The 25,542-nt window shown below is 44.1% G+C and overlaps 2 protein-coding genes and 1 long non-coding RNA gene across 6 annotated transcripts in view; 2 read left to right on the forward strand and 1 right to left on the reverse strand.

Annotated features, from left to right (window-relative positions):
• LOC109898514 (sphingosine 1-phosphate receptor 2-like) overlaps positions 1–4,067 on the forward strand; it is a 32,457-nt gene extending 28,390 nt beyond the window's left edge. For all 3 annotated transcript variants that reach the window (XM_031834207.1, XM_031834209.1, XM_031834208.1), the window contains exon 2: positions 597–4,067. In XM_031834207.1, the coding sequence (XP_031690067.1) occupies positions 764–1,885 (1,122 nt within the window). In that variant the 5' untranslated portion in view covers positions 597–763 and the 3' untranslated portion in view covers positions 1,886–4,067. The remainder of the gene's footprint in view (positions 1–596) is intronic.
• Positions 2,872–9,458, reverse strand: LOC116375871 (uncharacterized). Its single transcript, XR_004211291.1, has 2 exons — positions 9,299–9,458; positions 2,872–4,960 (listed from the first exon to the last, which is right to left on the reverse strand). It is a non-coding gene; the product is annotated as an uncharacterized LOC116375871 (long non-coding RNA).
• Positions 9,106–25,399, forward strand: dnmt1 (DNA (cytosine-5-)-methyltransferase 1). 2 transcript variants are annotated; one of them, XM_031834179.1, is made up of 34 exons: positions 9,106–9,150; positions 13,022–13,064; positions 13,626–13,733; positions 13,882–14,131; positions 14,365–14,440; positions 14,522–14,630; positions 14,722–14,762; positions 14,850–14,904; positions 14,993–15,076; positions 15,284–15,393; positions 15,500–15,618; positions 15,768–15,860; positions 15,993–16,144; positions 16,356–16,543; positions 17,181–17,364; positions 18,367–18,464; positions 18,828–18,981; positions 19,122–19,237; positions 19,328–19,529; positions 19,697–19,833; positions 20,429–20,608; positions 21,239–21,463; positions 21,664–21,856; positions 21,990–22,080; positions 22,217–22,351; positions 22,512–22,794; positions 22,908–23,049; positions 23,189–23,355; positions 23,454–23,631; positions 23,909–24,104; positions 24,375–24,538; positions 24,734–24,850; positions 24,939–25,050; positions 25,178–25,399. In XM_031834179.1, the coding sequence occupies exons 1-34, from the start codon at positions 9,107–9,109 to the stop codon at positions 25,213–25,215; spliced, it is 4,584 nt and encodes a 1,527-aa protein (XP_031690039.1). In that variant the 5' UTR covers position 9,106; the 3' UTR covers positions 25,216–25,399. The 2 variants fall into 2 exon arrangements, with proteins under 2 accessions (XP_031690039.1, XP_031690038.1); XM_031834178.1 differs by lacking the exon at positions 9,106–9,150 and adding an exon at positions 12,097–12,290.
• The last annotated feature ends 143 nt before the right edge of the window (positions 25,400–25,542 follow it).

Consider the following 25,542-nt stretch of genomic DNA (forward strand, 5'->3'; position numbering starts at 1 on the left):
ATTTCTCTACTGTCATTCCAATCCTGTTGCACAGACAAAAGCAGCAACTGTCTGCCTGTGTGGGTGCTTAGCTAGAGATGTAGCAAAGGGACAAAGTACACAGTGTATTTGCAGCAGTAGCACATGTGGTCACACACAGTTCCTTTCTGTGTAATGCTCAGGGGATAGTTGTGCCTGAGGGCAGATGCCAGATCTGTCCAGATTGGATCTATTTTTGAACCCTAAGAAATGTCTGATCACCCCAGGTTCACAGGCCAAAGCAGGCCCTATGGCAGTAAGAATCAGTCACACACACAACTGCTGTGATTTGTGTCTTAAGCAAGTCTGACCTTAATAAACTATTTCACTGTAACACAGACCAACTCAATAATTTGTCTCCCCTAGATGAGTCGACACTTGAATCAACCTTTTTCCCTCTCATCTTCAGCACAACCCCAACATATGTGGAAATTGTGCTTTTCTATGTTTTGTAGTAAAAAAAGTGTTTCCAATGATATCATCAACCAATGCCTACTCATAATTGATTAAAATCACACAATGCACACTATTATATGCCCTGTTGGTAATCCTGACCATGTCTCTCTGATTCTCTGCAGGTGACCCAACCAGGCTTCCTGGGCCTCTGAGACGTGATTCTGGGACGGGCACAGTCCCTCCCCTCAGCCTGCCTGCCCTGCGTCCTCCCTCTGTCTCCCAGACGTCTCCTCTTGAGAGAATGACCATCGGCCCAGACCAGCTCTACCGTCACCATACCACTGTGTGAATGACTCTTTGCCGAAAAGCCACCGTGCTCTGCCACCCCGTTGTTGCCATGAAGAGCAAGTATTCCCAGTACTACAACCGGACCCTGATCCATGCCTACTATGTGTTTGCCAAGGACATGACCTGGGAGGAGTTAGAGGAGCGCACCAATGGGAAGGCCCAGCTCAGCTCCCTCAACATCGTCTTCGTCATCATCTGCAGCATCATCATTCTGGAGAACTTGCTGCTGCTCATTGCCGTGTTCCGCAACAAGAAGTTCCACACCGCCATGTTCTTCTTCATCGGGAACCTAGCCTTCTCCGACCTGCTGGCCGGCTCAGCCTACATCGCCAACATCTTCCTATCAGGGCCGAGGACCTTTGAGTTGGTGCCGGTGCAGTGGTTCATCCGGGAGGGCACAGCCTTTATAGCGCTGGCCGCCTCCGTCTTCAGCCTGCTGGCCATCGCCATCGAGCGCTACATCGCCATCACCAAGGTCAGGGTTTACGGCTCTAACAGGACGTGTCGTATGTTCCTGCTGATCGGGACGTGCTGGGTCACCTCCATCCTCCTGGGGGGCCTGCCCATCATCGGCTGGAACTGCATCAACAACCTGCCTGAGTGCTCGGCCTTGCTGCCCCTCTATTCCAAGAAGTACATCCTGTTCGTGGTCACCATCTTCAGCATCATCCTGCTCTCTATCGGCATCCTTTACGTGCGCATCTACCTGATCGTGCGCTCCAGCCACCAGGAGGCCACCAACTCTCCGGCCTACGCCCTGCTGAAGACGGTCACCATCGTGCTGGGCGTCTTCATCGTGTGCTGGCTGCCCGCCTTCACCGTCCTCCTCCTGGACACCTCCTGCCGCAGGCTGGACTGCCCCGTCCTCTCCAAGGCAGACATCTTCTTCGGCATCGCCACGCTCAACTCGGCACTCAACCCGCTGATCTACACGCTACGCAGTAAGGACATGAGAAAAGAGTTCCTGCGTGTGCTGTGCTGCTGGGGGCTGCTGACCAGCGGGCGCCCCACTGACCGATGCCTGGTGCCCCTCAAGAGCTCCAGCTCTATGGAGCACTGTACCAACAAACACGAACACCAGACCACGCCCATCATGCAGGCAGAGTGCACCACCTGTGTCTGACTCAATGCTATAATCGCACAGTGTGTGTTTCTGAATGTGAAGGTGTGTGCGTGTATGTCTGTTAGACTGGGTGTGTGAGAGGGATAGTGTGTGTGATGGGGCTGTGTGCAGGTGAAGAGACTTAAAGAGGAAAGCACACCTGTGAACCCCCCCCCCCCCCCATCCCCACTCCAGACCTGCCAAATAGAAAACCGTCTGTCTGTTTGTCTGGAGAGATGTCACAACATCGGTGACTCTCATTACAATCATACCTGTGTGAATTCACAATCAGCATTCAACCCATTCACCACAAGAGCGTGATAACACAATCATCCTCGAGTGAATTCACTATTATTCAATGAATTCACAATCATAGCTGAGCCTTTTTTTTCTTTTAACAATGTTTTTAAACATTTTCTTAGGGACTTTCACAGAGTGGAGTCACAATCTTTGTTGAGGGAGTCTTGATTATAACGATACATGAATTCATGTTCTGCATGTCCGCTTGTTTTACATGTATGCGGACTCTCTTATGGAAAGCCAAATCCACAGACACCATATGCATAATACATAATCGTGATGCTGAGTTGTTGGAGTGTTTTACTGCGCCCTGATAATGGTAAAGCTTTCACATATTGCACTTTGTAGACATGTAAGCGTTGTGTGATTGTTTATGGCTGTCACCCTCTTGAAAGGTTAAACCACAGATGTTTCCCTGAGTGAATTATATATGTATCCATACATACAGTACTCATAGGCCATTGCTCATATAGAGAGACGTGAGGCACCCAGGCAGTGACTAGTCCTCACTCAGTACTGCACTCCATGCAGGCCAAAACCCTTACAAGTACCCCTCTAAACCAGGGCTATATATCCTCATATATTAACCTGCATAGATCCCTTTGATTAACTGCAAAAAACAAAAGTACTCTGCTTACGTATATTGCATGACATTCTAACTCCTTTGTAAGAATGAATGTGTATCGGTGTACTCCAGTAAGTTCAGCTTGTTCATTAACATTCTCTCTCTCTCAAATCTGTCCCTCTCGCTTCTACTGTTGTCTTTTGTAACTAACGTTTCCTAAGAGGAAGGCCCAGTCAGAAAACAAATTTCCTGAAGTGAGTTGGCCCTGATAAATTTCACTCCATGACAGCTACCCAGCAGCCCATAACCAACAGGACTGTTGTCTTAACGACGTTATAGCAACGCAGTGGCAGAGTGTGCTTTCTGTTATTATTGGGCGTTGCTCCAGGGGAATGGGCCTGAATGTAAGTATGAAGTGTTTGGAGCGAGACCGCTCTATTTTTGACAGTATTATTGATCATTGACTTGTCATTGATGTGCAGAGAGTGGGATTAAACAGGGTAGGTCAATCTCACTGCGAAGTCTTAAAAACAGACCACAACAAAATAACAGGAATATCACCCCCCAAGCCAGTCCAGGTAGAATGGTTGAAAAATAGTACAGTGTCCTGTTCAACACAGGAAGACATGGGATTCATCCAGAGTAGACACATCTCATCTTCCCCAATCCCAATAATCCCTCTCCCCCTCCATAAACGAGAGAAGATCCCGTTTAAAGGGGAGCACGGGTCTCCATTCCCTTCACACGAGAGGTCGTCCTCTTTACTCTCTTAGATGCCTAAATAAACTCTACTTCCTCTAACGGCAGGAAGTCCTGTGTTTCATAAAGCGGTTCCTGTTGTTCAGGAAGAACCTCATCTGCCTTTGTACAGACTCACTCTCACTTGGCCACGCTTCTGGTCCTCATCATATTTCCATGCAGGTTTTTACAGCCTGCTAGTTAGACAGCGAGCCTGGAATTCAAACTAATATGCTCTGTTACACAATTGTTTCACTTCACAATAAACTGAGCATATAAATTTAGTTTCCAGGCTAGGCCAGACCAGTAGGAATAGTGAAAGCACTTTGGCAGATTCCATATTGCCTGCTCTCTCCTGGGTTTCTTCAAAGACAGCGCAAACATGCCTAACCCTGTATTATTTGTATAAATATATGAATGACTATGTATGTAAGTATGTACAGTATGTATGTATGTATGAACTGTGTCCGTGTATGGAATGTCTTGTGTGTCCAATAGCACGATGCCTGTGTCAAAACGGTACAGCTTAAACACTAATAGTGGTACATATGTTTTTTTTTTTAAATGCATTCCTTTTTATAAAATGAAATATCTGAAGAATCCAATGCGTTTTGTGTGTGTGTTTTTAACGAGTGAATGTGTGCACACAAAAGTTCATATTTGTGCATGTATTGTATGTAGAAAAACATGTCCTGATACGTTTCACTTTCCAGGCCTATTGCCATCTTTCAAAATCCCACATGGCTGCATGAGGTGTAATCGAAAACTGATATTTAATCCAAACATGCTCTAACAAAGTCTAAAAAAATACTTGTTTCAACATGAAAAAGCTCTATTCAAATTTTGCCATTATACTTCCTCCATTTAACCTTGGCCTTCACATCTAACAGCATGGTTAACTGCTTCCAGACTAACACGAGAAAGAGTTCTGTTGTGTGAAATGTTAGGGGTGACCATGTGGGGCGAGAGAGGTCAGGGAGGGAGAGAAAGAAAATGGGGTGTTGCAGGCTTAGTTTTGAGTAATTGTCATTTAATAGAGAGTGGCTGTTTCTCTGAGAGCTCCAGGAAGATGGGAGACAGCCTTTTGAGGGAGAGGTTCCTGGCTGGCCTCGGGGGCAGACTCGGGAGAGGCTGACGGAGTGTGGCCTTGAAAGAGAGTCTGGTCTAGTTGCTGTCAGAAGTCCTGGATTCCTGGGTGGGAACATTGGCTAAATCAGCCCCAGGAGGCTGCGGTGCGGTCATGGCTAGAAGGGATCCAGCTTTTGTCAAATTAAAGTCCGATTTGACTTTTCGTAGCAGGTTAGTATAATTAACGTAGCAGGTTATGAGACTTTTAGGTTAAGGTTAGGAAAAGGGTTTGGTAAAATGTGAAAATATACTTGAAGTTAATTTGACAAAAGCTGGATCCATTTTAGCCATGACCTTGCGCTGCTGGGAACGTGGCCAAGAATTTCCAGCGCGCTCAGCAGGAAGATATGACAGAGTCCAGAAACCTGTAGGTGAAGAACACAAAAGGCATAAAGAGTTACGCTGTGCATTAAGCTCAACTGAAACAGCTGCATATGCTTAAAAAGACATGAACACACTCATGCCAGCCACACCCACAAACAGGCATCCACATTGGGAAAAACAAGACTGCACACTTGCGAGTTTAAAACATACAGGCACTTGGAGTCAGCTGCACATTCCTGTATAGATATAGCACAGAAAAAAAACACACACAAAGGAGCTCATATGCGCTCAGCCTCAAGAAATTCACTACACATCAACCGTAATGAACTAGTGCCACCTTGTGGTGAAAGACTAATTGTACTTGTACATTTCACTTTAATTCACAGCAGTAATTTGTCATATGTTGAGTATGTATTAATATAATAATTTTTTGTATTAATGGATAATTTATTTCTACACATTCATTTGACTTTATTTTTCGGTTGCATAATGCAAATATAGATCTATCTATTCGTTCCATTTGTCCTACCCAAAATAAATATGAAGAGATGCTGGCTTATGTTATGTGCTCAATGGTTCTGTGATGATTTTAATGACATTTTACTGCACACACCTGCAATTATTTAGGTTTGTTTTTCGACAAAATACAATGTTGCTATTGTGTACTGGCCGTTCCACTAAATGAGTCCCTTTTGCGTCCCTTTAATATTTTAAGTAGAAATTGTGCACCAATATTACATTTTAAAAGCCTGTTATATTAAACGAAGTACCCTTTAATATAGAACAAGTTTTTAATATCAACAAATACACTATGTACCAGAGGTGTGGACTCGAGTCACATGACTTGGACTCGAGTCAGACTCAAGTCACAAATATGATGAATTGCAACTCAACTTTGACACCAATGACTCGTGACTTAACTTGGACTTGAGCCTTATGACTCGACCTGACTTGATACCCTCCCAAAGCCCAAATATAAAAAATGATACTATTAAAAAAAGTGCGCGGCGCATCAACTCTTCATTTAACGGATTACAGTGTGAATCGGACAGCAGCCAAGCAAAGTGTGTGGCAGTGCAGAGGAACGCCAGCGGGTGAATTCAGATGGAGCCCTTGGAATGATGATACCCAAAAGTATTATTTTCGGGTATACAGACGACGCTGTATCAACAAAATACGGATTGCAATTTGCAAAACATGCGGGAAGAAAATTACAGACGGAGGTGCAACAATTATCAATTATGTTCGACATTTGTAGCTGCACAAAGAACGTTAAATCGTGTCTAATATATCCGACAGCTATCCATCACACGAGGTGGTGTGTTTATGAGTGTGTTTTTTGCTGGCTTGTTGATGTCTGGAGCCTGTATTGTTATGTGCGCTCCTCACTACTTGCCTAGATTAGATTAGATTGACTCGCCACCACGCTGTTTGGAGCTGGAGAATATCAAATGAGCACATTTGTGGCAGAGTGCTTCCTAGAATGGTTGTGTACTCTTCCCAACCTGCTGATTACGGCGACTGCTTAAACTTGTGATTGTGTTAATTGCTTCACACAAATCCCACCATCCCCCTCTCTGCTGTCCTCCGCAGTTTTGAGTTTTCTCCATTGATAATGAAGGAAGAACGGCGGTTTATTTCATCTGCGGCACCGCTTTCAGATACATTATTCCAGATAGAAATTCGTATTCTAAAATAGTTGAAATTGTTTTCCCCCCACATCAATCTACACACAATATCCCATTATGACAAAGCAAAAACAGGTTAAGATTTTTTTGCTCATGAAAAAAAAATACAAACCTGAAATGACTTTTACATACGTTTTCAGATCCTTTACTCTGTACTTTGTTGAAGCACCTTTGGCAGCGAGTACAGTGTTGAGTCTTCTTGGCACACCTGTATTTGGGAAGTTTCTCCCATTCTTCTCTGCAGATCCTCTCAAGCTCTGTCAGGTTGGATGGGGAGTGTCGCTCCAGGTCTCTTCAGAGATGTTTGATCGGGTTCAAGTCCGGGCTCTGGCTGGGTCACTCAAGGACATTCAGAGACTTGTCCCGAAGCCACTCTGCGTTGTCTTGGCTGTGTGCTTTGGGTCATTGTCCTGTTGTAAGGTTATCCTTCACCCCTGTCTGTAGTCCTGAGCTCTATGGAGCAGGTTTTCATAAAAGATTTCTCTGTACTTTGCGCTGTTCATCTTTCCCTCAATCCTGACTAGTCTCCCAGTCCCTAGTGCTGAACAAAATCCCTATAGCATAATGCTACCACCACCATGCTTCACCGTAGGGAGGGTGCCAGGGGTCCTCCAAATGTGACGCTTGGTGTTCAGGCCCAATAGTTAAATCTTGGTTTCATCAGACCAGAGGATCTGGTTTCTCATTGTCTGAGTCTTTAGATGCCTTTTGGCAAACTCCAAGCAGGATTTCATGTGCCTTTTACTGAGGAGTGGCTTCCATCTGGCCACTCTACCACAAAGGCCTGATTGGTGGATTGCTGCAGAGATGGTTGTCCTTCTGGAATTTTCTCCCATCTCCACAGAGGAACTCTAGAGCTCTGTCAGAGTGACCATCGGGTTCTTGGTCACCTCCCTGACCAAGGCCCTTCCCCCAATTGCTCAGTTTCCGGGCACCCAGCTCTAGGAAGAGTCTTGGTGGTTCCAAACTTCCATGTAAGAACAATGAAGGCCACTGTGTTCTTGGGGACCTTCAATGCTGCAGAAATGTTTTGGTACCCTTCCCCAGATCTGTGCCTCGACACAATCCTGTCTCGGAGCTCTACGGACAATTCCTTTGACTTCATGGCTTGGTTTTTGCTCTGAGATGCACTGTCACCTGTGGGACCTTATATAGAGAGGTGTGTTCCTTTCCAAATCATGTCCAATCAATTGAATTTACCACAGGTGGACTCCAATCAAGTTGTAGAAACATCTCAATGATGATCAATGGATCAGCATGCACCTGAACTCAATTTCAAGTCTCGTAGCAAATGGTCTGAATACTTATGTAAATCATGTTTTTAAAAATAAAATTTGCAAAGATGTCTAAACCTGTTTTCGCTTTGTCATTGTGGGGTAGTGTGTGTAGATTGATTAGATTAAAACAAATATATATACACACACATATGTTATATACATGTTAGAATAAGGCTGTAACATTAAAGGGTCTGGATACTTTCCGAATGCACTGTATTCTACTTCTCAGATGCATTCAGATTCAGTTTTCTAAATTCAGATTAAAAACCAGAGACATCATCCTGGGCCCTCAAACCAACAAGAAGCAAGGTACAACCAAGCCCACACACACACCAGAACAACAGTGGAGCGCACCATAGGCCTGCTGAAAGGACGTTAGCTGTGCTTGTCTGGGACAAGAGGCACACTGCAATACAAATACCAATTTCATATGCCTATGAAATGACATATCTTCAAATGACATTACATGAATGTAATACAATGTGCAAATTCCTTTTTAGGTTTTCTACATTGTCAAGGCTTGCAGTGTGCTCCACAACATTGCAATCAAAAATGTCATTCCACTGAATGACCAAGTGAGACCTGATGAGCCCATGCCTGACAGGGAGTGTTTCCCACCACCCATAGCCCTGGCACTGAGGACCAGAGTCAATATCATACACCGGGTTTAGGTATCTGTTCTTCCAAATATTGTAATCAAATCGACAAGGAAAACACATTTACATTGCGGCAGAATTTGTCTCACATGTTTGACACAATAAACAAGTTCTTTCAATGATTGATTTCTATTATCAGGCCGTTGCATACATCCTCCAGCTGCTGTTTGAGTCCAATAATTGATGTGTTGATCTCTTCTTGTTGTTTCAGGACTGCATCACAGGCTGACTACATTGCTCGCGTCGCGTACGTGTAGCAAAATAAATTTAGAAATCTATATTATATATATTCAATTATTGCACCTACACTGCTCGCGCGTGCCAATGAGTGTCTGCGTTGCCAAGTGCTAAAATAGAAATCAGTTCTATTTGTGACGCAGATGGCTCTGCAAATCCTGCCTCTCCCATCTCCTCATTGGTTTATAGAAGCAGGTACCCCGTGCCAACTCCTTATTGGTTATACCCACGTGGGTGACTGAAAGACGAACGAGGTCAGTGGCGATAATGCACCTAATTTATGAAAGTTGCCAATCACAATATAAAGTCAAGAGAAAAAAAGCCGTTTTATGTGTGGATTAATTGTCGGAGTAGAGGACCTAGTGCATTTCAGGTAAAATAACAACTCAATGTTTATATCCCAGGACAAATTAGCAAGCAACAGCAAGCTAGCCATAAAAGTTTAATGCTTTTCGTAATGTAATTGGTTCAGAGTTTGTTTTGATATTTTAACATGCGTTTGGCGTGGGGCGACAAAATACCTTTATGCTTGATGGCAACCGGTTTGGGTTCCATGTGAGACCTCTCCAATTATGCTGCCAATGTGCTGGTCCATAGCAGACAGTGAAGAGTCACTCTGCCCTCCTGTTTTTTTTTCCTTTGATTTCTCCATGTTGGCGAACAGAAATTAGTGACATTTCTTGCAGCTTTAAAGGGAAGGTTTGTGACCATAAATGGTCATTTAGGGTGGTTCTTTATGTAAATGAGACTTCACGTGCACTAGCTCAGTGTTTTAGACCGTGTCTGATTTATCAAGGCAAAATACTTACAGGTGTGTGTAAATCAAGCATACGAGCAATTGCTAAATACCAACCTTTTTGTACTTGCGAACTTTAAAAAAAAAAGAGAAGCTTTTCTTCGCAACATCGATAAATGAGGACCCCGGTACTTTAAGCGGTACTTGATAACCAAGCAGTGTGCAGTCCTTTTGAACTTCCTGAATTTATCCATATAGAGTACCACAGTGTGAGTCATAATACCCATTAAAAACCTAGTGGTCAAAATGGGAAAATGGTTCTTATCGTTTTCCCCATAGGGGATTTTAGAAACACTTCAAATAAGGGCTACGTTTTGTGTAGGCTTACCCTGGTGTGACGTTTTGATAACTGTAAATCACCATAGGACAAGGTGACTTTTATCAATATATTTGCCTGTATTTAATCGCCCAAAATGAAATACTAATGAACTACAAATGCCATGATGATCTGGATGAGACTGCATAATCGAGGCAAAGCTAAGAATCTCTAGATTAACTACCATGTAGTAATGAATAAATTGGCAAAATGTCTTTAAATTGACACTTCTGCGAACTGTCTTGTGCAAGTTTTAAATTGATGTAATACCTGTTAGCAAAGGTGCCAGATAGAGATGATGTGCAGGAGCTTGCAGGGATTTGTAGTCTTTCATGATGTGTACTTTGATGCAAATGTTGGTAATCTGAGAGAAAATGGAGACGAATATATTGATTAAAGTCACCTTCTCCAAGAGAGATTTAAATGGTTATCAAAACGTCACGCCAGGGTAAGCCTACACAAAACGTCCCCCCAGGGTAAGCCTACACAAAACGTCCCCCCAGGGTAATCCTACACAAAACGTCACGCCAGGGTAAGCCTACACAAAACGTCACGCCAGGGTAAGCCTACACAAAACGTCACCCCAGGGCAAGCCTACACAAAACGTCACCCCAGGGTAAGCCTACACAAAACGTCACCCCAGGGTAAGCCTACACAAAACGTCACGCCAGGGTAAGCCTACACAAAACGTCACCCCAGGGTAAGCCTACACAAAACGTCACGCCAGGGTAAGCCTACACAAAACGTCACCCCAGGGTAAGCCTACACAAAACGTCACGCCAGGGTAAGCCTACACAAAACGTCACGCCAGGGTAAGCCTACACAAAACACAGCCCTTATTTTGAAGTGTTTCTAAAATCCCCTATGAAAAAAATGAATAGTGGAAAAACGATTGGAACCGTTTCCCTGTTTGACTGCTAGGTTTTATGGGTATTATGACACTTCCAAATGTGGGTCTCTATAGGCTTTAGCTAAGTGTGCTAACACAGTCTTTAATCTGTCCTCCTCTACCTTTCCTGGCTGGCAAAGTTGCAGCGCTTGACTTGGGCAGGAGCTCACCAGAGCTGAGTACCAGCATTTCAAATGTTCTACTGCTTGAGCTCCTGTTACTTTAGAAAATATTAGCTCAAAAGTATTGTGGAGCTTCTGGACCTAAATATAAACAGTACCTGCACCCAAATTGAGTACTGGCACCTATTTCAGACCAAGTCAAGCACTGTAAAACACCAGGATGTTGTCTCCGGTTTTCAATCTGAATTTGAAATCTGAATGCATCTGAGAAGTTTAATATATGAATTTATATCAACTTTAAATTATAGTTTGAAAACCAGGTACACAGACAGTGAATGCAATATCTACAACATTGAAACTAAATATATAAATATTTAATCGTAATATTCAATTGAATTTTAAAACTGAATGCAATATTAATTCAATTCAGTTTGAAATCATAAAATAAGTTCAATTTATGAATAAAATGTGTGCGTTACAAAATAAAAGTATATTCAATTTCAAGATACAAATAAAACAAATATGGAATTCAAATACAATTTCTGTTGCCACTGAAATGACCCATAAATAAACAAACCACTCCCTCGCGTGCGTTTGCCAAGTTGCCCCATGTCCACCAGATGCATATGCGTTTAGAAAATATTGAACGCATGGTACACAGAACACACCACCACCTAGTGCGGCATCCCTAACGTAGCGTGCGTACTGCTCCTTTGACATTGAATGACTTCAATGTCAAAGAGTTTGCGGCATCTCGTGGACATGAGGCGTTAGTTGTACAGCAGGTCACCATAAGAAATACATTTATAAAGCCAGCTATGTCTCTGATAAGTAAAAAATATACATATCAACCATTATCACTATCAATCGGATTGCATTTGAGTCGTTCCTTGATTTCCCTCGAAAAATCATGTACATTGTGGTGAACGAAGTTTTGTAGTATGCAAATCAATGGGGGAGTCAACAATTGAAAATATTCCATAGAGAGGTGAAAACATACTATGAAACAAACAGCCAATGCTAATGTATAATTTAATTGAACTATCAATGTAAAAGTTGTTCAAAACCTTAATCGATACATGTATTAATGACATTTGATCCCATATTCTCCATGCGTTTCACCTATACATCAACGTAATGGTAAAGCCCAAAATGCCCGGGTTTCCGCGCGAAAAGACGGCCCGCGCGCCTGAACTGCATATAGCTAGCCTACATCAGATGCCACACACATTGTTTTTCAGAGAGCTCTGATTTTAGCACATAGTTTTAACGATTCTTTGTTGTCTTTTCTTGTTTTTATCTAAACGAGTTTTATATTTTAGTCTATCACGCTCACACTTGAAATGCCAGCCAATACCTCCTTGTTTCTGCCAGTGGATGTCAGGAAAAGGTAACGTTACAGGCTAGCTAGCGCAAATGTAATGTTGCAGTGCTGTCATGTTCGGCTAGCTAGCTTGCAGCACACTGCGTTCAGTTCACCCTTTGTCCTGTCAAATAAGCACACATGCATGGCATGGGGTATTCTAATTCTCACCGCATCACACGATCCACCATTCCATGCACAATACTGCGAATTAATTTTGCCACGCTGAAACGGCTCTACTAACTGGATGGATGGCTAGCTAGCATCTTCCACGGTTGTCCTATGCCATGTCTAGCTATTTAACTGTACCAAAGATGCGTTGTGCTTGGGAATAGATTTGGCGCCAAATAATACATTTTGGCTCATGTCAGCTGTTGCCTCACACTTCAATATTGAATACATGCATGTTTTTATTTCCTAGTTGGCTAACTAATGTTAACGTTCGCGTTAATTGTTAGCTTGCTAGGTATCATCGACTATTTGTGAAATGTTAGCAACTCAAAACTGCTAGCTATCTACAGTATCATGCTGTAAACAGACATTAACCAGCTTGCTTCCTGTTCGATGCTTGGTACAGTAACTAGGATAGGAATTCAAAATCAAGTCAGGTTCACAATCAAGTGTCCAGCTAGATGTCGTTAACATTTAGCGTTAGCGACCTGTCAACAAGTTGTGCCATGCTAATATGCTGGATTTGACTATGTTCATGTTTAGATCATTGTAGCGAGTGGGTAACACTTTTTTTTGTTTGTTTACAGGCTGGAGGTGTTGGAAAAAGATGAAGATGGGATCTCCGATGAGGTGAGTGACCTAAACTACCAAGTTGGACATTTTGGTTTCGAATGCTAAAGACTTATTTACGTTTTCTGTTATTTCAAACGTTGACTAATGTCCAGAAAGCCGATCATGACTATCCCTTTGTGAAGTTGTTAGTCGTATGTACAAGATACACATGGTATACATCGTCCAACGAAATGCTTACTTGCAGGTTCCTTCTCGACAATAAGAAATAATATAAGCGAAAGTAAATGGCTCAGACTAATGAACTTTTTAACATAAGTATAATACAAGAATGCACTATCTGCAGTCTAATATTTACACCTGTTTTGTGAATTGGGGGGCAAGTGTTTACGTTGTGCATTATTTAGTGTGTGGCATAAAATCGTGTGGAGGGCTGCTTAGTGTTCAGCATTCTGATGGCTTGTAGCTACAAACTGTCTTGGAGCTTGTTGGTATAAGACCTCATGCTCGATTGTCTTCCTCACCATAGGTGAGTGAACAGCTTGTGGCTAAGCACTTAAAATAACTTAGATGGGTAGCACCTTCCAAAGCATGTCTTAAACGAGTTTATTTAACTCATAGGACCGTGTCAAAGAAAAGGTCAAGTTGGTGCAGGACTTCCTGCATCCGGATGCCCAGGACCAGCTCAGCAGCCTGAAAGCCAAGATGAAGAGTTCAGAGATCTCAATGGTGAGTTGTGGCTGCATCCTGTCAATCTAATGAATCCACTCACTCTGGCCCATCTCTCACTCCATAGAAATAGTATCTTTGCGTTTGTCAAATGGCACCTTATTTCCTATATAGTGCTTTTGACCAGGGCCTACATGTTCCCCCTTAGGATGGCTACCTCTCTAAGGTGAAGGCCCTTTTGGGACGTGAGCTGTGTGTGGAGAATGGCTCACACGGTGATGTTGTGGCGCAGAACTGCAAGAATGGCAAAACAAATGGCTCTGCAGCAAATGGTGACTCTCACAAGAAAGAGGATGAAGAAGTAATCATGGACACCAAAGAGGCTGATGCCATGAAGTCTCCTTCTGCCCCCAAAGGCAAGGGAGGACGGAAGAGCAAGTCAGACTCTGAGCCCAAGAGTGAGTAGGAGTGGCTGGGAACATCAATTTCTCCCTGGATTAATCTATATAGTATCCATTTTCTGTGATGTCTCATGCTCTGAAAGATTGGTTCTGATGTCCATCTAATTGTTTTACCAAGGAACTTGTAAAACCCCAAACACATCTTAGAGAACTGTACATTTTGGGAAATGACCAAGTGTTGAGGCACATGGATGCAATCGATTTCAAATGGTTTCTTTACTTTTGTCCAGAATCTCCTGGTTCCAGAGTCACAAGAAACTCTGTCTCCGGAAAACAACCCACCATCTTATCAATGTTCTCCAAAGTGTGAGTAGGAACTCATCTATGTTTCCCTTAACCTTTCAAGGTCTTGTGCATTCTGCTCATGAATAAACTTTTCCCTTGCAGTCAGAAGCGCAAGTCTGATGAGGTGAATGGAGAGGTTACGAATGGAGAGGTTACAAATAGAGAAGTGGAAGAGAAGGAGAAAGTAGACCGGGACACAGAGGAAGAGGAGGTGAGGATCTTATTGTGTGGCACCTGTCACTCAGACATGTGATTTACTCTTATTAATCAATGCACCTCCTAATCAGTTCTTTCTGTTGTAGACACAAGAAGAGAAGCGTTTTAAAGTGGAGCCAGACAATAAGTAAGACCATTCACCTTTTAACCTCCCCCTTCAATTGGCCACACCCTTCCTCCAATTTGCATTGACTGTCTCATCCTCTCTTCTCAGGCCAGTTGCAGAGGATGCCACTAGTGAGAAAATAAAGGCAGTGGCTGCAGCTAAGGTGAGGCTCATTCCTGTGCTCAAGCTGTTCTATAATTTCGGAGCAGAGTTGCCATGTCAGTGTCACTGACACTCATCTCCTGTTTCAGACTCCACCCCCTAAATGTCCGGACTGCAGGCAGTATCTGGATGACTCGGACCTCAAGTTATTTCAGGGAGATCCTGATAATGCGGTGAGAAACTCGAGGCTGTAATACTAAAGAAAATGTGATAAGGTGCCATTTTAACATGTCATTAGGGCCAACTGGATATTTGTTGAATGATGACTTGCACTAAATAGGATTTCATAGAGTAAAACGATATGGATTTATTCTAGTTATGGTTTCATTGATTGACTGGTTAAACAATTACTTTTCTTGATTATGTTTGTATACTTACAGCTGGATGAGCCAGAAATGTTAACAGACGAGCGCCTCTCTCTGTTTGACTCGAACGAAGACGGCTTTGAGAACTACGAAGAACTACCCCAGCACAAGATTACCAACTTCTGGTGAGTGGTCCCTCCATGCTGTCCCTTCAAAATTGTATACAGCATCAGCTTTTTAGTGCATGTTTTTGCTGTCACCTTGGTGAAGGTGAACTGTTCTTTGTTGCAGTGTTTATGACAAGCGTGGCCACCTGTGTCCATTTGACTCTGGGCTCATTGAGAAGAATGTTGAGCTGTACTTCAGCTGTGCAGTCAAGCCTATCTATGATGACAACCCCTGCATGGATGGTATGGCCCTGACCTTTTTCACACTAACAATGTTTATATATTTGTTTTCCTCCAACCATAGTTGATTTACAATCTTTACTAAACAATTTTATGTAAGATTTACTTGAGTGGTGTACCTATGGCTAACTACTGTACTGCTATTTTTCTAGGTGGGGTTCCTGCCAAAAAGCTTGGTCCCATCAACGCCTGGTGGATCACTGGTTTTGACGGAGGGGAGAAAGCCTTAATTGGATTCACTACAGGTAATCTAATCAAGAGCTTCCTTTAGGTTTATTTAAGTGGATTGAATGTTAAAACATTAGCCTAATGCCTATACTCATGGTGTGTATATAGTGACTCAGACCTCTAACCCATGACGTCTTCTCTATCTCCAGCCTTTGCGGACTACATCCTGATGGATCCCAGGGAGGAGTACGCCCCCATCTTCGCTGTGATGCAGGAGAAGATCTACATGAGCAAGATGGTGGTGGAGTTCCTGCAGAAGAACCCTGACGTCAGCTATGAGGACCTCCTCAACAAGATTGAGGTGAAATACTTAATTGTTTGGTGTAGATGCTTGACTAGGGTCGTGTTTATTAGTGCAAAATGTTCAGTGTTGCCACTACAGTTTATTATTGGATAAGTGCAGGTAGTTATTTTTCTGTTTGGTGTCTCACGAAAATGGCCCAAATCTTCACACATGGCAATATCGGCTTCAGCACTGACTTGACTCGCCAGCTCTCCTCTTTGCCCCTAAGACCACAGTGCCTCCTGCTGGGCTGAACTTCAACCGCTTCACAGAGGACACACTGCTGCGCCACGCCCAGTTCGTGGTGGAGCAGGTGGAGAGCTACGACGAGGCCGGGGACTCTGACGAGCAGCCAATCATCGTCACCCCCTGCATGAGGGACCTGATCAAGCTGGCTGGGGTCACTCTGGGAAAGAGGTAATGATAGGACCTGGTATTGTCTGACTTGCCATTTATAAGCACAACCCCCCCCCCCCCCCCCCCATAGTGCTGTCTGCTTCTCACTAGGCTGTGTGGCTGGAAGAGAATCCTAACTCTTAGCATGAAGTTAAAATGGCAGACTGTCGGTCAATAGTTGGATTGAAGATGCACTTCAGTCTAATTGGCTGTGGTTTGTTTTATGTTCAAACCGTAAAGTTGAAGGTCCAGCCACCAGAGCTGTGTATGTTCACAAGTGGATTTGTGTTGGGGACAATAAGGGGGTTATGTTTGTCTCCCTGCTGTTTGTTCCCTCTGATCCCTGGTGTTTAACACTCCTCTTGACATTCCCTAATGCAGCATGCTGTTGTACTGGTAGGTATTCTACAGCCCTTCGGTCTGAAAATATCCTTGGCTTGTTTGGTGTGCATTGCAACAAATGTGTTGTCATAGAGCAATTTGGTGAACTGTATAGCTCATCTCAATTCGTGCTGTTTGTCATAAAAAAAATCTGCATGCCTACTAAAAGCATGGCTGCTTTGGCTGTCGAGAGCTTGAACACAGCAGTACTACATTTTATACTCATATTATAATAATTGATTGCATTGGGCCAACACCTGCTTCTTTTCCTTTATAGGAGAGCTGCTAGAAGACAGGCCATCCGCCATCCCACCAAGATTGAGAGGGACAGCAAAGGAGGGCCCACTAGAGCGACTACCACCAAGCTGGTCTACAAGATCTTTGACACGTTCTTCTCTGACCAGATTGATCAGAATGAGAAGGATGGCGGAATCAAACGCCAGCGCTGCGGTGTCTGTGAGGTAACTTACTAAGTGCCGATCTGAATGAGGTTGAGCCAAGACTTGGAGGAGCCTTATTTAATTGCACTTTGAATAAGTGCAAACCTTATGCCAAGCGAACTAGTTAAACTCTTATGCAACTAATTGGTCTCCTGTTCATAATTGAAGCATTTATTTAACTAGGCAAGTCAGTTAAGAACAAATGATTATTTACAATGACGGCCTACCAAAAGTCCTCCTACGAGGGCTGGGATTAAAAATGAATTACATAAAAATATAGGACAAAACACACATCACGACGAGACAACACTACATAAAGAGACTTAAGACAACACAGCATGGCAGCAACACATGGTAGCAGCACAAAACATGGTACAAACATTGGGCACAGACAACAGCACAAAGGGCAAGAGGGTAGAGAACAATACATCATGCAAAGCAGCCACAACTGTCAGTAAGTGTCCATATTGTCATTGAATGAAGAGATTGAGATAAAAAATGTCCAGTTTGAGTGTTTGTTGCAGCTCGTTCCAGTCACTAGCTGCAGCGAACTGAAAAGAGGAGCGACCCAGGGATATGTGTGCTTTGGGGACCTTTAACAGAATGTGACTGGCAGAACGGGTGTTGTATGTGGAGGATGAGGGCTGCAGTAGATATCTCAGATAGGGGGGAGTGAGGCCTAAGAGGGTTTTTATAAATATCAACCAGTGGGTCTTGCGACGGGTATACAAAGATGACCAGTTAACAGAGGAGTATAGAGTGCAGTGATGTGTCCTGTAAGGAGCATTGGCGGCAAATCTGATGGCCGAATGGTAAAGAACATCTAGCCGCTCAAGAGCACCCGTACCTGCCGAGCTGTAAGTTACAACTCTGTATTCTAGCATGGGTAGGATGGTCATCTGAATCCGGGTTAGTTTGGCAGCTGGGGGTGAAAGAGTGGCTATGATGGAGGAAACCAAGTCTAGATGTAGCTTTGGTATGCCCTAGTTTAAAACACTCATGTTCTCATTCTTCTGTCTACAGGTTTGCCTCGTTCCAGACTGTGGCAAGTGTTCAGCCTGCAAGGACATGATCAAGTTTGGGGGTAGTGGTCGCAGCAAGCAGGCTTGCCAGAAGAGGAGGTAAGTTGGCTGATCTTTAGTGCCCCTTAGTTGCCTAGGTAAATGGTTCCTGCCATGGCTGTTTCTGAACACTCATAACATTTTGTTCCAGAACACTGTTCCTTCCCATGAACTCATTCTGGAAAAACACTAAACAATTCTGAGACTGTTAAAACAAACTCCTCTCTTATTATAAAAAAAAAAAAAATGCCACTAAGTGTGAACTGGGCCATGGGGTGGAACTGGGGATGGGGCTACACTAGCCAGCTAATGAACCTCTTCAGAGCCCTTTATTTCAAATTGGGAGCTTATGTTGTAGGTATGGTGGCTTGAACTCATTGGCTAATGTGATCTGTTCTCTTATCAATGTAATTAACCCACCAGATGCCCCAACCTGGCAGTAAAGGAAGCTGAGGATGATGAGAACATAGAGGAGGAAGAGTTATTGCCTGTAAAGGCCCCTTCAAAGAAGGTGTCCAAGGCCAAGACTAAGAAGCAGAGCAATGGCAAGCTGACCTGGGTTGGAGACTCTATCAAAGTATGTACTCCTTCGTGTCGTAGGAAGTTCTTAACCTCAAACTGCTCAAAATATCCCTTAGTACACTAGACTTGGAATATCAAAAATGTGTAGGTAATTTGACTGACTTGGGATAAAGGTTTTCTCCCTCCTATGTTCAGACTGAGGGGAAGAAGCAGTACTACATGAAGGTGCGTATGGACAACGAGGTGCTGGAGGTGGGAGACTGTGTTTCTGTCAGCTCGGATGACCCATCAATCCTGCTCTACCTGGCAAGGTAGGTTCTATAGCAGTTTAAGAATCTTGACTTTGCCTTTATTGGTTTCTGTATGGCTCAGGGGTTGACTGTCTTGTCTTGGGTCTCCAGAATCACATCTCTGTGGGAGGATAACAATGGGAAGTGGTTCCATGCCCACTGGTTTTGCCGTGGTACAGATACTGTACTGGGGGAGTCCTCTGACCCTCTGGAGCTGTTCCTGGTCGAGGACTGTGAAGACATGCAGCTGAGTTACATAGAGGGCAAGGTCAACGTCATGTACAAGGCCCCCTCAGACAACTGGTTTATGGAGGTAAGAATTCATTGGCTTTATCGCTCTTTAAGTGGAGTTGCCAGCCTGGTCCCAGATCTGTGCATGCTGTCTTTCCAACTCCTACAGTCCTTGTCATGCCAATTGTCTATACAGCTACTACTCCATGCACCTCATCACTGATGTATTTCGTATCACTGTGTTTCCAGGGTGGCATGGTAGAGGACATCAAGGTGATTGACGATGACAATGGGAAGAATTTCTTTTACCAGCTGTGGTATGAAGGAGACTGTGCCCGCTTTGAGACCCCGCCCACCTTCACACCCCAAGAGGACTGCAAGTACAAGTGAGTAAAAATTGACATTTAAAGTGCTGATAGGGCTGTCAAGTACTTACATTTGGAGCTCTGAAAATCTAGTACTGGAATACCTTAAAGCTAACATTTCCTCCGTGTGGTTCTTGAAAAGTAATTCAGAAATTTGTTGTAGCCAAGGTTTTTAAATAAGCTCTTCTGCTCCAATGATTTAATTTCTGAGTAGTTTGATGAGGACTTTCATTTCTTTCCTGCAGTTTCAATTAACTGGTGTTTTAAAACCATTATTAACCGGTTATTTTGACATCAAATGTTGTCTTGAACGTGGCTTGCCATACAAAGGGACATTTTGGCTGTTTTTTGTTTGAGAAACATGATACAATAACCTACATCTCAAATGGAAAAATGTTGAATTCCAATGCATAGTGCCTGTGGAAAGACTTGTCAAGTGGTAATGCTGTTTTTCTTCTATACTGCAATTCAATACAAATTGAGGTCTTCAAATTACAATTCAATGCTTGAAAGTCCTTGAATTTGACTTTGCAATGTCTGAACCTTTTAAGTGTTTGACATTTGATAGGAGGATTAATACGTTTTGTCTTGGGTTACCGTGTCCCCTGTATTTCAGCTTCTGTGCCAGCTGTAGTAGGGCTGAGGAGAGGGAAGAACAGGAGACTCCTCGGGTGTTTGAACCCATAAAGGATGAGGACCACGACTCCAAGGCCTTATATGCTCTGGCCTGCCTGAAGGGAGAGCAGTTCAGAGTGGGAGACAGCTGCTACCTGCCCCCTGATGCATACAACTTCAGGTGAGTGGAACATCCAGGAATACTGACGCTTATACATGGCATTGTTGAATACTTTCTGTTTGTTTAGTCACCAAGGCAACTAATGTAGTGATCTCGTAAACTTGCTATCTACTTCAGTGGATGTTGAAAACATTTCTAGTGGCAAATGTGTTCATTTATAGCCTTGGTATAACAGGCATAAGTGACTCTGGACTCTGCATTCTCTGGACAATAATGCAACTCCATGGCACTTTAGTTTGGCTCCGCTAGCACATTGTAGAACACCTTCCACGTTCATGATTTGCATAGGATGCAAAGCCCCTTGTTGATTCCCTTACATCAGTGATATTCAAAGTCTGAGTCACGGGGTAATTGCGGTGGGGTCGCGAAAACACAAATTAAGAGTACAGGTTATTGTATGGGACAGTATGCAAATGTTTTTGGGAAAGATCTGTTAATAAGGGATAAATCTTATGAATTGAAGATAATTTGATGTAAATCTAAATTTATTGAGTTTGTCGTTAGATTGGGGTCCCTGCTGAAAGATTCAATACCACAGGCAAATCCTAGTGTTGGCAAATTCAACATCAGCTTTTGAAAAACTTTTTTATATATAAATCTCCCCTTACCGTAACATTTTCTTGTGCTCAGTGTGAAGGCAGCAAGTCCAGTGAAGCGTCCTCACAGGAAGGAGGATGTGGATGAGGAGTTGTACCCAGAGTACTACAGGAAGCATTCAGACTACATCAAGGGCTCCAACCTGGATGCCCCTGAGCCCTTCAGAGTGGGACGCATCAAGGAGATCTTCTGCCACAGACGCAGCAACGGGAAGGCTGACGTGTCTGAAGTCAAACTGCGCTTGTACAAGTTTTACAGGTGAGCACCCAAGTCTAATGTCATGGTAGAACTGCAAAGAAGGACCCCTTGGATCCATGCCAAATGTAGTAACTTTTGTACAATAAGAATTTCGGCCTAAAATGCATCTCTTCACTGTGAGGTGAACTGGTGCCAATATATGCATGTCTATAATTTTGTATTATGTGGTTTTACTTTTCTCTTAATGTTCACCCTCTCAGGCCTGAGAACACTCACAAGGGGGCGAAGGCAGGTTACCACACAGACATCAACCAGTTGTACTGGAGTGACGAGGAAGTGACAGTCAACATGTCAGAGGTGCTGGGCCGGTGTCGTGTGGAGTACGGAGAGGACCTGAATGAGACCGTTCAGGACTTCTCCTCAGGCGGACCTGACCGATTCTACTTCCTTGAGGTGAGGCTGGACAAGATGAGAAGCAATTGAGCAACTTCAACTTCCCATATTATTCTTGCATGCTAAGTAGCTGAGATGCTCATTTGAGGAAGTTTGCTCAAGATGGTAATATCGGTCTCCTTCTCACCCAAAGGCTTATAATGCCAAGTCTAAGAGTTTTGAGGACCCACCCAACCATGCCCGCTCTGCTGTGAACAAGGGCAAGGGGAAAGGGAAGGGCAAAGGTAACTACTCTCCTCTGGGACTTATTGCCAGTCACATAGTTCTCTCCTTTTGAACTTGCCTATTACAGGTTTAGACTTGTCATGAGGCTTCTCTGACTACTGTTGTAACTGTGGCTCCAAACCCCCTGCCCTCCAGGTAAAGGCAAAGGGAAGTCGTCTTCTGTTCAGGAGCCTCCAGACCAGGAGCCTCAGGACCCCAAGGTGCCCAAGCTGCGTACCCTGGATGTGTTCTCTGGCTGCGGTGGGCTCTCTGAAGGCTTCCACCAAGCTGGTTAGTAGTTTCTTTACTTTAACAACTTGGGAAATGTCTAAGATGTTTGTGACCACGAGGGAACTTTTTTAATATACAGGTAGAATTTGTTACACGAGTAATGTTAAGTGTTTGTCAGGCCACATAGTGACTGCAATTTGTTGTTGCCCCTACCTGTCAGGTATCGCCGAGACTCTGTGGGCCATCGAGATGTGGGACCCAGCAGCCCAGGCCTTTAGACTGAACAACCCGGGCACCACAGTGTTTACAGAGGACTGCAATGTGCTGCTAAAGCTGGTGATGTCTGGAGAGAAGACAAACTCCCTGGGCCAGCGGCTGCCCCAGAAGGGAGACGTGGAGATGCTGTGTGGAGGCCCTCCCTGTCAAGGCTTCAGCGGCATGAACCGCTTCAACTCCAGAACCTACTCCAAATTCAAAAACTCTCTGGTGGTGTCTTACCTCAGGTCAGTTAAACATATGTAGGAGTATATTATTGATCTATCCAAGTACAGAAGCTCCAGTCTAAGTGGTTGCTGTGTAGTTGTATACTTTTCCCCTAATGTGTATTCTCTTATAGTTACTGCGACTACTACAGACCCAAGTTCTTCCTGCTTGAGAACGTGAGGAACTTTGTCTCCTTCAAAAGTTCCATGGTCCTGAAACTGACTCTCCGCTGTCTTGTCCGCATGGGCTATCAGTGCACATTCGGAGTCCTTCAGGTGAGTTAACTTAAGCTGACGTGTTTCTTTCTGATTGATGAATCCAATAGTCTGCAGTATTACGCAATGTTTTTAGTTATTGTGAAAGTCATTCATGGGATATGCTTAAGCTTGACCTCTGCTGTCTACTCCTCCCAAGGCTGGGCAGTACGGTGTAGCTCAGACGCGGCGCAGGGCCATCATCCTGGCGGCCGCGCCTGGGGAGAAGCTTCCTCGCTACCCAGAGCCCCTACATGTGTTCGCTCCCCGGGCATGCTCTCTCAACGTGGTGGTGGACGACAAGAAATATTTCAGCAACGTCACACGGTAACCAGCCACCAGTCAATGTAAAAGCGTGTGGTTGTATAGCTTGTGATGTGAAGGATGAGGGGTGTCTAGTTTCTGATTGTTCCTTCCTGTTTCAGAGGTAATGGTGGCGTGTACAGGACCATCACAGTCAGGGACACCATGTCTGACCTGCCAGAGATCCGCAACGGAGCGTCTGCTCTAGAGATCTCCTACAACGGAGAGCCCCAGTCCTGGTTCCAGAGGCAGATCAGAGGCACACAGTACCAGCCCATCCTCAAAGACCACATCTGCAAGGTACAGCTGCTGCCTCATAGTTACAATCACCTGGTGGCTCAGCAGTAACTTGTTAGAACAGCCATAGGTGTGGCTCGGTCTTTGGAGTCTCTTGGATGCCTCAGTGCAGCTTAGTGAAAAGCTGTTTGGTTTTTACAGGAGCAAAGAGCACCACACCTGGGGAGCAGATTTTGTGTGCCTGTTTTATGTTGGTTTAATTGGTTAAATGAGAACTGTCACGAGGATGGGTGGACGATAGCTTTCCCTGAAACCAACTAAGTCCCTCTTTGGTTCCCAGGACTTGAGTGCCCTTGTAGCGGCCCGTATGAGGCACATCCCCCTAGCACCTGGCTCTGACTGGAGGGACCTGCCCAACATGGAGGTCCGGCTGAGGGACGGGACCTCATCCAAGAAGCTCCGCTACACCCACCCTGACAAGAAGAATGGCCGCAGCAGCTCTGGAGCACTGAGGGGTGTTTGTACTTGTTCAGGAGGTACTCAATTTTATGGATATTTAGGCCATACAAATGTTATTAAATGCTTAATGATTTCATTTGTTTCCATTTTACATACAATCGCAACCTAATCCAGTTAGCTAAAACAGTGGGTGCTTGGAGTGTTCATAACTCTGACAAATAGTCTTAACCTGTTCATTTTTATAGCACTTTTTCAGGTGAGATGGCCGATGTAATTTGGATGGCAAATCCAAGGGTTTGTTGTAATGATGTCTGTAGACATGTTCTGATTGTCGTCCTGTCCTCTAGGGGTTCCCTGTGACCCTGCTGACAGGCAGTTCAACACTCTGATCCCCTGGTGTTTGCCCCACACGGGGAACCGCCACAACCACTGGGCCGGCCTCTACGGCAGGCTGGAGTGGGACGGCTTCTTCAGCACCACCGTTACCAACCCTGAGCCCATGGGCAAGCAGGTAAAATCTAATACTGTACCAGCTCTATTGGAATTGATGAATGGCTAGGACCATTTCAGCTCAGGACACAGCCATGTAATAACATGTACAGTGGTTGTAGTTTATAAATACTAGTCTACAGAAATGTTTTGGTCTCCCTCCTGCAGAGCTGTAATGTTGGGTGCTTTGAGTACTAAATGTCCTGTCATACTTTAGGGTCGTGTCCTGCATCCAGAGCAGCACAGAGTGGTCAGTGTGAGGGAGTGTGCGCGCTCTCAGGGCTTCCCTGATACCTACCGCTTCTTTGGAAATGTTCTAGACAAACACAGACAGGTACTGGACTTGGGTCTCTGTTCACCATCAAGAATTCAATCCCCTCCTAGAAAATGTCTTGTGACTGTTTTGTCCCTCCCCCCCTCAGGTTGGCAACGCTGTTCCTCCACCACTCTCAAGAGCCATTGGACTAGAGATCAAGAAGTGTGTCTTAGAGCGGATCAAGGAAGAGAATGACAATGTAAAAGAGAATGAGAAAGGTTAGGCCTGCTCAAAGTGTATCCTGTGGTGGTTATTGCTATTTGATGAATTACTGATAGTGGCTTTAATGTGGATGTGAAGAATGTCATCAGTATCCATACTATGAATGTCATTTTCCTCCCTCAGAGAATGGGAAGCAGGAGAAGATGGAGGTGTCGGACTAGTGCCCGGCCCTACTCCAATCCCCCTTTCCACTGAAAATCAAATTCCGAAGCCTACCAAGCCACAGGAGCTCCTCATATTTTTTTTAATGAGCTGGCCAGTCTGCAGTACCATTCCATGTTTATGATTTTTAAATGTGATTTTAACCGTGTTTGGAAAGTGAAAATAAATTGTATGTAGTTTTTATATGTTGTAATATTTCAAATAAAGCTCTTATTAAATGGCAGTTCCTTGTAACTTTGTCTTGGCATCAATGTCAGATTTTTAAAACCGCAGAAAATCTGAATACATGCATGGGGATGTGCTTTGACCTCGAACATGTCATGCTG

Source organism: Oncorhynchus kisutch, linkage group LG10 (assembly GCF_002021735.2).
Source record: "Oncorhynchus kisutch isolate 150728-3 linkage group LG10, Okis_V2, whole genome shotgun sequence".
In the NCBI taxonomy this organism is placed as follows: Eukaryota; Metazoa; Chordata; class Actinopteri; order Salmoniformes; family Salmonidae; genus Oncorhynchus; species Oncorhynchus kisutch.

Excerpts from the sequence above, each read along its gene's own strand:
- dnmt1 (XM_031834178.1), top strand. The coding sequence starts at position 12,244 with ATGCCAGCCAATACCTCCTTGTTTCTGCCAGTGGATGTCAGGAAAAG. Across the intron at positions 23,356-23,453 it reads TATTTCAGCAACGTCACACG|AGGTAATGGTGGCGTGTACA; the intron begins GTAACCAGCCAC and ends TTCCTGTTTCAG. Across the intron at positions 24,539-24,733 it reads CTGAGCCCATGGGCAAGCAG|GGTCGTGTCCTGCATCCAGA; the intron begins GTAAAATCTAAT and ends GTCATACTTTAG.